Below are 13358 nucleotides of genomic sequence, written 5' to 3' on the forward strand. Positions count from 1 at the left end.
AACGCTGGGCAAGCACACCGGCACCGGCTGGGACTGCAGGCACCGCCCAGCGAGCCGGAACACACAGACTGGAATCCCTCGGACTGGAGGACACAGGACTGGAACATGGGACTGCAATCCCCCGGACTGGAGGACACAGGACTGGAACACACTGGACTGGTCCGTACAGCTTCACCTGCACTTGGCCACTACCCCCCCAAGGGTTGAGCCCTTGGGTTCGTGGCCGGCAGGACTTACTGGATGACACAGGGACCAGGACTGGAAACAGAAGAGACAGCAGTGCTCCAAGGAACTGGACTAACCAGGGCACTCCTAGGCCTACACTAACAAAAGGACTTCCTAAGCCCTATACTAACAAGCTAAACACAAAACTAACAAGCTTCCTAAGCACTACTCTAGCAAACTAGATACAAAACTAACAAGGTGCCTCCTAAGCCCTACTCTGGCAAGCTAGACACAAACTATCAAGGGGCTTCCTAAGCAATACTCTAGCAAGCTAGATACAAAACTAACAAGGTGCTTCCTAAGCACTACTCTAGCAAGCTAGATACAAAACTAACAAGGTGCTTCCAAAACCAAGAGGGAAAAGCAGGGGAACCACAAGAGAAAAGCAGGAAAGCTGAACACACAGACACCATTGCACACGGCACTAACACTAACCTGGACCTTAGCAAAAGCAAGCAGGGAAACTAGACACAAAGTCAGAAGTGCACACTGCACCACCCTACCTAAAGCAAACACAACCGTTGCCAAGGCTCTGAAGGAAAGAACACCACTTCCTTATCAAGGCCCTCCCTGATGATGTCACACTCCCTAGACCCAGGCAGCACACTGAAACACAGAGAGCACACTGAAACCCATAGAGGCCCAGCCCACACCAATGCAGCACCGTGAAGCACTTGAAGCCAGTACACCCAAAGAGAGGTAGAGCAACTCAAGGCAACAACCACAGCTGCAGTAAAGTGAGACAATTAGCCCCATGCTGCTGGAAGCTGCCAGCACAGAGAGAGAGAGAGCCAGCTCAGAAAGGACAGACAAAAGAAACAGAAGCCAGCTAAGCTGACCACCAAGAAAAAGGTAAGTTTGAGAGGGGTTATGACCACAATCATAACAATTATGAGCACTCTGTATAAACATGTGCCGTTAATTATTGAGGGGGGGGGGGGGGTAGACCAATTTATAGATGATTCCTACTTCCAACATTGGCTTGAATCATATTAATTCTAAAAGTGGTTAAGGTACAATCCCACTATATCACCCACAGCACTTGAAAAAAATGTAGGAACGTAACTTAAACAAAAGCTGATGTATGATTACTCAGGAGGAATAGTGAAATTTTTATGCCATTGGGTATGTATGGATGAATTGTTTGCTTTGTATTATGTTTTGAAAAGACATATATGTACACAGACTGCTTTTTATGTATTAGGTTTTTTTTTTTTTTTTTAATGTCTTATAGGTTAGGATTTCACCCCCAATGCAGGCGAAAGCTGCAGCATGGCCATGTTGGGTCTTACAGTATTCATAATTATTGTATATATTCACATATAGGTTGTAAAATTCTTTTACCTTTAAGTTCAAAAGTCAAGGACAGCAATCTCTGTACAAGTTGCTAGCCTGTCTTTTCACTGCCCTATCCACTCATGCTGTTTCCAGGATCCCGCCCCCCCTTCCCCTACCCCTGTCCCACTGCAGAAGCTACAAGTATAGCATCCCCCCCCCCTTTGCACTTCCAGTGATACCTGTTCCTGAAACTGTACAGCCTTTTAAGTGTTGGCATGGGGCATTACTCAGGCATTTTGCCAGGTTGCACCCTCTGCCTAGCAGGAAGTGCATCTTTCCTATTGAACAGAGGGTGAGACCTGGCAGCACGCCTGAGTGCGGACCTGTAGAGGAAGGCCGTGCACTAGCACTGAAAAGTCTGTACAGCTTTATGAACAGGTATCAGTGAAAGCACCAACATAGGGAAGAGGGGGATACTATAATTGCAACTGCTGTGGAGGGGGTTAGAGCGGACAAGGGGAGATGCTGGAACTGGCATGGGTGAGTAGGGTAGGAAAGAGAAGGGATGGGACAATTTATATGCGAGTCATCCCGGGGGGAAAGTAGGTGGTGCAACCTATATGACTTACAGATGAGTTTCAATGGTAATTTAGGAAGGAAAGAAGGGATGGGGATTTAGCTCTTTTTTTTTTTTTCAGTTGTAGCTCAAGATGAGTTACATTCAGGTACATTAGATATTTTCCTGTCCCTGGAGTGTTTACAGTGTAAGTTTCTTCATGAGATTTAGTTTTTATTTTTAGTCCCAGTATTTTTGAAACATCTGTTTTATAAAATTATTATTATGATTATCACTAGTGGACTTCTTTCACCGTATTTATGTAAAACCTTGCCTTTTTCCTTTTGTTCCTTTTCTATAGTGGGACTGATTGTGGAACTCTGCCATTGGATTGCAGGCATTATCTAAATATCATGACTTTAAAGCTAAAAGAGCTAAAGACCTTGCTCTTTCTCTGGGGAAGGTGGGACAGTATTGAAAAGCTATGTTAGGATGGATTTGTGGTACAGGGATGTGTGTTAGCTGGGCTATTTTGCTGGGTTTTTAGTTTGCATGAGGAGTGGGGGTAGCTTGGGTCTTTTAAGCTATTGTAATACATTTAATAAAGCTGTACACTGCACTGAGCAGCCTTCTTGCTGGGAGAATAGCATATAAATAATGAAATCGGACATCTGGGATTTGACAAGCTTTGCGTTACATGATCACACAAGAATATGCTAGATAGAAGCCAGCTCTGCTGATCTGCCCTCTCCTATGTTACAGATAGAAGAGGAACTATGGGAAGAAGAATTTATTGAGCGTTGCTTCCAGGAGATGCTAGAAGAAGAGGAGGAGCATGAGTGGTTCATTCCAGCACGGGATCTTCCTCAAACCATGGATCAAATTCAAGATCAGCTTAATGACCTCACTCTTACGGACAGTTCCTCCATAGAGGACCTTGTGGTATGTTAACTTTCTAGGTTTTCTTACATATGATGGATTTTTATATGCTGTCTTTGGCATTTGTTTTAGTGTATGTTTAAAATTCTATAGTTGGTAAGGTTGAAAAGAGAGAGAGGTTTTGTAAGATTCAATCAATTGTTGCCTAAGTGCTCTTCTTTAAAATTTTTTTAATTGCATTTATTAATATAGAATAACAAGTTAAATCACTTGATAGGAAAGTACTGCTAGTACACTTTATAAACCTAAAGGAAACAAAAGAATAACAGATAAAGGAAATTATATAAATTCCTTATTAGCGTACTTAAAATCCACAATAAAGGAGTCCAATATTCTAACTATGGAGAGAGAAAAAAAAGGAAATATAATGACATAAACTTCAATCGAGACGTATTCGTTTACAAGCTCAATTAAATTTTCCCTTAAGAGACCCTTTTTGATGTTATAAAGGAGGTCAGTTGCGAAGGATCAAAATACGCATATTTTACTGATTGATAAGTAACCAAACATTTGCAGGGATATTTTAAATAAAAAGTTTCTCCTATCTGCAACGTTTCCTGTTTCAATTGCAAAAATTTTTGTCTTCGTTTTTGTGTTTCTCTTGCCAGGTCTGGAAATACCCGAATAAACAATCCTTTAAAGGATTTTTCTCGTTTCTGAAAGAATTTTTTTAGTATCCAGACCTTATCCGAGGGTAACGCAAACGTGACTAATAGAGTGGTTGCTGTTACTTGCTCTGTGTTCGAAGTTTCCAGCAAAGCCGAAACATCCAATACTTGATTGTTTTCAAAATCTCGTTTTTGTTGATTACCTTGTATCTTTACAGGAATGTAAAAGACCTGTACCACTGGTGGAATATGTTCATCAGTTATATCCAAAACTTCTTTGAAATAAGACTTTAACATTTCCCTTGATGAAATCAGAGGTTGAAAAAGAGAATTGATAAAACACAAATTATTGCCTCTAGAGGCATTTTCAAGAAATTCTGATTTCCTCCTCAGGTTTACTAAATCTTTAACCATCGTCATTTGTACTGTCTGTATCTGTTGAAATTCTTTCTCCAATTTATTAGCTTGTAATGATAATGTTTTAACCTCAGTCTCCATTTCTCTTGCTTTCCCATGAACCACAACCAATTCTTTTTTCATTTTAGTTATTTGGGGGCATAATGCCTACCAAGATCTGCAATCAGCAGCCACAAACTATCTAATGTTACTTCCACAGGCTTTTTTTGAAAACTTGCAATCAAAATATCCTCTGGCTCACCAAGTTGTTGTGTTTCTCCGTTCCAGCCGCTCCTCTCAAATCCTCGTTAGGTCTTGTAGCGGTGTGTGTAGTTGAAATGGGGGTTACAAGACTTCCTATTTCCTCCGATATTGGTAGACTTGCCTCCCGCCCCGAAGGACCCACAGACACTTCGGTACTCGGGTCCACTGGCGCCAGTATCTGAGAACTGCTGCTCACCGGTTGAGGAGGCGGTTCTCTTCCGTCGGGGCTCAAAGAAACTTCCAGCCCATTGCTCTGCCCGCTGTGTCCAATCCTGGGTTGAGCATGCAGGCCACCTTCCGACGGTGTTATCGAGCTTGCGGCCCTCTGTAAGTATTGAATTATCGGTCCCGATGAGGTAGGAATTCTTTGCTGCTGGGAGGCAGCAGCGGCAGCTCTTCCCCTCCTCTTCGGCATATTCACAAAAAGGGAAACTAACTTCAAGTGGAAAATCAGAGGACCCGTCAAACGCATCCGTCTCGATTGGCAGCCATCTTGGACTCTGCCTAAGTGCTCTTTATTTGATCGTCTAGAGCAGTGGTTCTCAACCAGGGTGTCATCAGAACTTTGACCCGAGGAAAGCATGGGCTTGCTGTCAAACAATAATGAGTGCCTGTAGGCTGGGGAGAGCACAAAGCAGACAGCCAGATTCTGGAAATCCACATAACTACTTCCTAATTCTGCTTCTCTTTGCCCCAAATGTGACTGTTGCCACCAGCCCAAATTGGAAAGGTTGCAAATCTGTTTCCCCCACATCCTACTGGCAATCAGTATTAACTGCATCCAGAACCTACTTACCTGTGCTTCCGCTGCAATCACTGCTGCCACCAGACCAGAATGGAAATACTGCATCCTGCTTCCTCCCATGTGGCTATAATCAATGCCATTGCTGGCTGGAGAGAAGAAAAAGATGTTCTGAGGAAATCATCTGCACTTTTTCTCCTTCTACCAGCTGCAATCATTGGTTGGCGAAGGTGAATTTTAAAAGGGGGACTAGTGTGGTCAAGGATGTTGAAAAGGAAAAGAGATGATATGCATGCAGGTGGGGAGCATAGAGTTGAGAGAGATGTGGTATAGGCCAGAAACAAGAGTGAGAAGGTATGAGGCTGGTGACATGGTATTGCTACAGGATGGGAATGCAAGGATGGCAAGTGCTCTTGTTACCCCCCCCCCCCCCCCCCCCCAAGAAAAATGGCTCTCCAGATTGAAATTAAGTGTCTTCAATATGTTCAGCTCCACTTGACATAACCAACACAGCATCTTTTGGAGCTTGTATAGCATGTGGTCCTGGATATTTTATTGTTGTATAATTGGTCCAGCCTCCCCTATATCCAGACCCTTAAAAACTTATTTTCCTCAATTTCTACTTAAAAGGTCTTGCTAATCCTTCATGGTCTGCTCATCTAATATAGCTACAGATATTCAAGCTGATTTTCATCCCCACAAAGGCTTCAAAATTAGAAAACAACTGCACAATTCCCAGTATTGGGAGTGGACATTGGGCTTAGGGGTTGCACAGGAGGATTGTGTACCTAAAAAGGGCCCCCATCACTATTATTTACCATCCCTCACTAATTGATCTACAACAAATGTGACACATTTTTATGGATTAAAAAGATCAAACCCCCCCCCCCCACCTGTTTGAGTGCTCTAATTTGACATACTCAGCATCCATCAGGTGTGTTTCTTGCAGAAAAACAACTTGCAGTCCCAGCCACTACAACATTGACAACAACTTTGTAAGTTTAATAGTTGAGTGGATGCCACCCATATTAAGTAAAACTACCTTAACTTTACCCATGATCCAGTTTACAGTTCAATTTATTTAATATACCACAAAGTTAATGCGTATCTAAGCGGTTTACATATATCAAGGAAAGTGGGAGAAACAAATAAAAAGTCAAAGGGCAGTAACACAATAGGGAAACTAGGTTACAAATGTTTAGAATATAAGGGAAAGAAGAGAGGGTAGCATTTCAATCCTACATAAAAACATAAGGAGGGCGGAGGTGTCTGAAAAGAAGTACAGGCACACAAAACTGAATTGTCAACCAGAACCGCATACAGGGTTATTCTAGGAAAAAAAAATCATAAAACAGAACCAAAGTCCTTTACAAAGTAAGAACATAAGAATAGCCATACAGGGTCAGACCAATGCGCCATCTAGCCCAGTATCCTGCTTTCAACAGTGGTCAATCTAGGTTACAAGTACCTGGCAGAAACCTAAGTAATGCATTTTTTTTTAAGCAGTTTTGAAATTTTGAATGGACTGTTCAGAGGAATGGAGTTCCAGAGACTGAAGGCAATAACAGAAATCGATCTAGCATGATGAGAATGAATTTATAACCAAAGTCAAAACTGGTGCCACCTCCTTCTCCCCCCCCCCCCCCCTTCAGCAGAGAGTGGGACCCACCAGACTGGTTCCCACCACCCAGAGGCCCTCTGCAAGCCTACCATTATTATTATTATTTACATTTGTATCCCACATTTTCCCACCTATTTGCAGGCTCAATGTGGCTTACATAATACCGTAGAGGCAGTCGCCATTTCCGGTAGTGAAACAAATACATAGAGTTGTAGTAGACGAATAAAGTTTGTGTGTTATAGGGACATTGGGGAATCGTAGAGGGGAAGAGTTGCGTGTAGAGTCCATTACGAGTTTTGGTTTCGTTGTGTTGTGAAGTTTAGGCATTTAGGTTGGGTCGGATGAGTATGCCTTTTTGAACAGGTTGGTTTTTAGTGCTTTCTGGAAGTTCAGGTGGTCATACATGGTTTTCACAGCTTTTGGTAGTGCGTTCCACAGTTGTGTGCTTATGTAGGAGAAGCTGGATGCATAGGTTGATTTGTATTTGAGTCCTTTACAACTTGGGTAGTGGTTTAGATATGTTCTCACCACCAAGGTGTTCTGTGGCAAATTTGCATGGTTCGAGCACTTTACAAAGTTTTTCAATCTTCTCCTATTCTGCCTTTGTTAAGAGTGAATTTGAGCTTTTATGCTCTTCCAAAGTTGACATTACTGGCTCCTTGTGTTTCAGCAGCCGTTCCAACATATCAAAGGTACTGTTCCACCTTGTTGGCACATCTTGGATCAGCTGCTCTTGGCAGTTCTTTTAATCACTGTTGTTTATGAAACTCTGGAGTGCTAGCAGAACTGTTTTTGAAGTGGCATACTATCTTTTGATATTTGCAAAAAGCCACATCAATTCCTGCCTCTTGTAGAGCAGCATTTACACAGAGCTGCAGTACATGCGCCATACAAGGAATGTGCTCGTACGGCAGAAGAGAAGCTGCTTTAACCATATTTCTAACATTGTCAGTCCCAGAAGTAGAAACTGTGTCCTGAAGATGACATTCATTAAGTACATATTTGACATGGTCAGCCACATGTTCAGCTGTGTGTCTTTCTTTAAAATTCAAAATTCTAAGAGCCATCGACTGAAGACACCAGTTTTCATCAATGAAATGCACAGTTGTTCCAAGATAGCTCTCATTCCCAACAGAAGTCCAGTAATCTGCTGTTATAGATACACATGTAGCTTTTGATAAGTGCGTCATTTTTTCCTGCTTTTTATGATCATAAAGTTCAGCTAACTTTTGTCTAATGGTAGCTCATGAAGGCAACATGTCGAGTCAGAAGTGGCCACCTGGAGAAGTCTCTGCAGCCCTGAATCTGTTGCAACATTAACTGGTCTGCAGTCCATAGCAATCCATTGTATCAATGCGTTGGTCATTGCATTAGCTTTCGCCTTACAACAGTTGATTTTCTGAAGAAGTTTTCAATTTTCCAGTTCTAGTTCCTGAAGTTCCAGGAACCGAAGCTTTTGAAGAGTGAACAAAAGGATGTTTGCTTTTAATGTGGTAGGTCAGCATACTGAGGCTTCTATGGTATTTGAAATCCTTACCACAATATTTTCAAACAGTTGAAATGAAAGTCACCGTTTATTATTATTATTATTATTAATTACATTTGTACCCCGCGCTTTCCCACACATAGCAGGTTCAGTGCGGCTTACACAGTAAATAGAATTACAAAGTCTTGAAGGAGAATGTTACAAGTTGTAGTAGACATAGTAGTAGTGGGGTTTTGAGGATATGTAAATTGAGCATGGAGAGGTAAACAAAGATAGGATGAGCAAAAGGAGAAGAGATTGGGGGGGGGGGGTAAGGAGTAGGAAGGATGGAGAGGAAGAGATTGAGGAATGAGCATAAGGAGATTGTGAGACATGGTGAAAGGTTGTCACGATTGTGATCGTGACCTCTCTCAGACTCACCTTATTTCCAGCGGTCAGCTTCCGAGCTGGCTTCTGTCTGTTCTTCCTGAGTTAACTCCGTCTCTGTCTCTGTGTGCTGGCTGCTTCCAGCATGGCACGAATTGCTCCACTATACTGCACCTGCGTGTGTTTAGCCTCTCTGTGCTTCAGTATGCTTTCTGCCTGTGCCCCGTAGTTGTGACATCATCAGTCAGGGCCTTGATAAGGAAGTGGTGGTTTTCCATTCAGGGCCTTTGCATCTCCAAAGGTCGAGGGTAGTTTGCATGCAGTTTGCATTTCTGCCTTGCTTCTAATTGGTGTGCCAGTGGCACTTCTGTTTGCTCTTGTTTAGAGTTCTGTTCTGTTCTTTGTCTGTGTTTGTCAACTACTGGAGCTTCAGCCCTTGTTCTCTTCTCTGTCTGTGTTTGTCAGCTACTGGAGCTTCAGCCCTTGCTCTCTTTTCTGTCTGTGTTGGTCCAGTCTGTCTGCAGGTTCAGTCCAGTAAGTCCTGCCGGCCGCCTGCACCTGGGGGCTCAACCCCTGGGGAACGGTGGTCAAGTGCAGGCGAATACCAGCTTCTCTGTCCTGCTTATTCTCTGCTTGCCTACTGCTGTATGTAGTTCCAGTCCTGTGGTTCCAGTTCGGTTGTTCCAGATTTTGCCAGTCTACAGCTTCTCCTGCCTTGCTTGTTACCCAGTTCTGGTTGGGGTCTTGCCTACTGCTGCTGCTTGTCGGCAGTGGTCCAAGGGCTCACATCGCTCCAGTGTCCGAGAGCCTAAGACCGTGACAAAGGTATAATAATCGTCGGGGCAGGAATCATGTGGGTGGGCTTAAAAAGTTAAAGAATTGGAGAAGGTGCAGAGAAGGGCGACAAAAATGATAAAAGGGATGGGACGACTACCCTATGAGAAGAGGTTAAGATGGCTAGGAATCTTTAGCATGGAGAAAAGGCGGCTGAGGGGTGATATGATAGAGGTCTACAAAATAATGAGTGGGATAGAGCGGACAGATGTGAAGCGTTTGTTTACACTTTCTAGCAATAATAGAACCAGGGGACACAAGATGAAATTAGAATGTGGTAGGTTTAAAACAAATCGGAGAAAGTTTTTCTTAGTACGTAGTTAGACTCTGGAACTCATTACCGGAGAAGGTAGTGATGGCAGCTGGCCTTGCTGAGTTTAAAGGGGTCTGGATAGATTCCTGAAGGAAAAGTCCATTGACCGTTATTAAATTTTGGGTTTTTGCCAGGTTCTTGGGGCCTGGATTGGCCGCTGTCAGAGACAGAGTGCTGGGCTTGATGGACCTTTGTTCTTTTCCCAGCGTGGCTGTGCTTATGTGCTTTAGGGTAAGCTTTCTTAAAGAGATGGATCTTCAACATTTTTCTGAATGGTAGATGGTCGTTGATTAGGATGGATCTTGGCAGAGCGTTCCAAAGCTGGCTGCCCAAAAAGGAGAAACTGGATCAATAGGTTGTCTTGTATTTAATACCTTTGCAGTTGGAAAGGTGTAAATTGAGGTAAGTACGAGAAGATGATGATCTATTTCTGGTTGGGAGGTCGATGAGGTTATTCATGTAGTTAGGGGATTCTCCATATATGATCTTATGAATCAGAGTGTGGACTTTAAAATTTATTCTTTCTCTGATGGGGAGCCAATGAAGCTTCTGTCGAAGAGGTGTTGCGCTGTCGAATCTTGACTTGCCAAAGATAAGTCTGGCTGCCGTGTTTTGGGTAGTCTGACGTTTCTTCAGGATTAGGGTCTTACATCCTAAGAAAACACTGTTGCAGTAATCTGCATGCTTGAGTAATGTGGATTGTACTAGGTTCCGAAAGGTGTCCAGGGGAAGGTATGATTTCACTCGTTTCAAAATCCACATCATAGTAAACATTTTTTTTTGTGATGAATGTAGTATGGTTTTCGAATGATAAATGGTTATCAATCGTTACTCCAAGTATTTTTAGGTTGTCAGATATGGAGAGTTTAACGTCTGGGGTGCAGAGAGTAGTCGGGAGAAGTGGAGAGTATTGAGATGAAAGGACTAGACGCTGTGTTTTCTGTTTAATTTCATCTTGAAAGCGTTAGCCCAAGAAGTTAGGGTGGTCATGCCTATATTTATTTTATCGGAGATTTCAGATAGATTGGATTTAAAGGGGATAAATATAGTGATGTCGTCAGCATAGATGAAGGGATTAAGGCCATGCTTGGCTAGTAACTTGGCTAGGGGAATCATCATGAGGTTGAAGAGTATCAGGGAAGGCGGAGATCCCTGCAGAAACTGGGACCCTCCAGGACGGGCACTCCCCCATGCCCTCCCCAAGTCTACCATTAAATGCCATGCTTGTCTAGTGGCCTTTTCCAGGCAGGAGCAATCCCAGTTGCTCCTGCCCATGTCAGTTCCAGTCTCAAAATGGCTGTTGGAGCCTCCTGGGGCAGTCTTGGCAGCCATTTTTACTGAGGGGCAGGAGCAACTGGGGATTGCTCCTGCCTGGAAAAGGCCACTAGACAAGCAGGGCATTTAATGGTAGACTTGGGGAGGGCATGGGGGAGTGCCCGTCCTGGAGGGTCCCAGTTTCTGCCCATGGGGAGGTGGGGTCTAGGCACCGGTTTTGACTTTGATTTCAGCACCAATTTTGTCTGCTGATTCAGTTTCAGTTGCCCTCTAAGAGGTCTTTTTACAAAGGAGTGGGAAAAAGTAGCCTTAGTGCGCAGGACAAGGGCATGGTAAAGACACTTTTTCTACTTTAGCAGTAAAATGGCCAATTTCCCATTTAAAAAAAACAATGGCCATGTGCTGATGTTGCCATTAGCATGTGTTTTTATGTTACCGATATATTATCCCTGAGGAAATCCCCAAGGAATCTTATATATCGGTCTCCTCTCAGAAGGCTGCCCCACATCATGTCTGTATAGATTAGTCTAGTATTTTAAGTGTATATATGTGTGGCATTATTGTATCGTATAGACCCTATGAGAGAAATAAACCTCTAGGTATAGAATAAGTAAGACAGAGAATAGAGTCCAGTAATAAAAGATTTATTCTTACCAAAGCACATCAGACAGTCAAGTCCATCAATCAGATCTCTGACATAACAGGCAGCACTTCAGGATGACAGCTGGATTGGTCTCCGGCCACACCCCAAATTCTCTTCTCTTATATACACTTTTGCACCCATTACAACTAATGGTTCCCATTGATTCCTATGTAAAACTTGTTTACCAAACATTATTCAACCGTAAACTTGCTTCATCGAAAGTCCCCTCCTACAATTTCTCAACACCTGCAGTTTCTTTCGAGAAGACAGTTTTTTTCTTTAACTTTAGATGCAGGCATAAGTATCCATTTTGTGACAGTTTCCATTTTGATTTCAGTTTCTCTTGACCTAACTTTTCCAATTTAAGTCATTCCTGCCTTATTCTAGGCTTGATAACTACACCTGGCTTTTCCATCAGGCCTCAATCTGGGCTTATAACTAGGCCATACTTTTCAGCAAGCTCCTAGAGTCAAGCTAGCCATCAGATTTCTGACCTGGCCTGTGTCTCAATACCCTGAGCTCTATGACTGGGTCCTACACCATTCCAATGGGGGTCCAGCAAGAGTCTCTGGCTATATTATATCTTAACATTTCCCTCTTGTCGGCCCTGCTAAGGGGTGACACAAAGTTTGTCACCATCTGTTCCAGAAGGTACTTTGCTAAAATATCAAATTAGAGTGTGTGAAATCCAGTGATATCTCCAGGGTAGGGTAAAGTTAGGAATCTGTCACAAATGTGGATTTAATTTTTGGTCTCAATCTTACCCCTCTTGGGACTAACCCAAATCCACTGTTAAGCATTAAATGAAGTACATCTATAAAGGTGGCATCATCAAACCCATTTGTATGCAGGTTTGATTATGTTTTACTGAAAACAAAGAATAGCAACAAAATCAATGACATATTGCTAAATCATCAAGCTGATTAATCTATAGAGTATATATCGATTACATATTAATTAACTGTGGATTACATGTTGATTAACCATTGCTTATTATCATTTTATTTTAACACAAGCTGTGTTCCCATGTGCGATATTCTGCTAAATTGTTCTAGGCTCATCTATTGGCTCTCTTGCGTTTGCATAGCGATTTGTCCACCGCATGGGGAGATAATCTAATGTGTTATCCCCAGTGGTGTTGGGAAGGAGGTTTTCATACAAGACATATTGTCCTGCAGCCTCTTTCTTTCTTATAGCAGTTTCAATTAAGCGTTCAACTAATCCTCTAGCACATGGGATAATGCAACATCCTACCAAAATAAAGATAGCAACCACTATGATGATGGTGGTGGCTGCTGAGATGATAAATGTCTTCCATTTACCAAAGGCTTTATCCATCCAACTTGTCCAAGACGTATCAACACCAGAGTTCTCGGCAAGTTCTTCAGAAAGTGAGGTGAGACCCTCCAGAGCTCAGGTGATTGATCCATCTGGAGCCATGTTATTGGGTTAAAGGTACAACACTGGGTACCTATCTTCTTACATACCCCGCCTTCCGCTGCCAGAAGTTGGTCAAGTGCTAGCCGATTCTCAAGTGTCATTCTACTGGTGGCATCTAACTGAGCTGCTATTCCCTTGATAGCATATCTAGTGTAATTCACAAATCTTTGTTGGTTGTAATAGATGTAATTTATCCAATCTACGTTTTTGTTTATAGTAGACCACCAAAAGAAATCTGACTCAAATCCTGCGGCAATTTGGTTGCGTGCTTTGAATTCATCTGGCACCCCTCTTGGAACACCAATAGCATCAATGTACACCCGGTCATCAAAGGAACCGGAGGGTGAGGTGCTCCGTTTTGTTCTGGAGGGA

The 13358-nt window shown here is 42.8% G+C and overlaps 1 protein-coding gene across 6 annotated transcripts in view; it reads left to right on the top strand.

The window, feature by feature from the left end:
• Window positions 1-13358, top strand: part of PAIP2 (poly(A) binding protein interacting protein 2) — a 290265-nt gene that overhangs the window by 170126 nt on the left and 106781 nt on the right. For all 6 annotated transcript variants that reach the window (XM_030211529.1, XM_030211533.1, XM_030211528.1 and 3 more), the window contains exon 3: window positions 2822-3001. In XM_030211529.1, coding sequence (XP_030067389.1) covers window positions 2822-3001 — 180 coding nt within the window. The remainder of the gene's footprint in view (window positions 1-2821; window positions 3002-13358) is intronic.

This window comes from Microcaecilia unicolor, chromosome 8, assembly GCF_901765095.1.
Source record: "Microcaecilia unicolor chromosome 8, aMicUni1.1, whole genome shotgun sequence".
Lineage (NCBI taxonomy): Eukaryota > Metazoa > Chordata > Amphibia > Gymnophiona > Siphonopidae > Microcaecilia > Microcaecilia unicolor.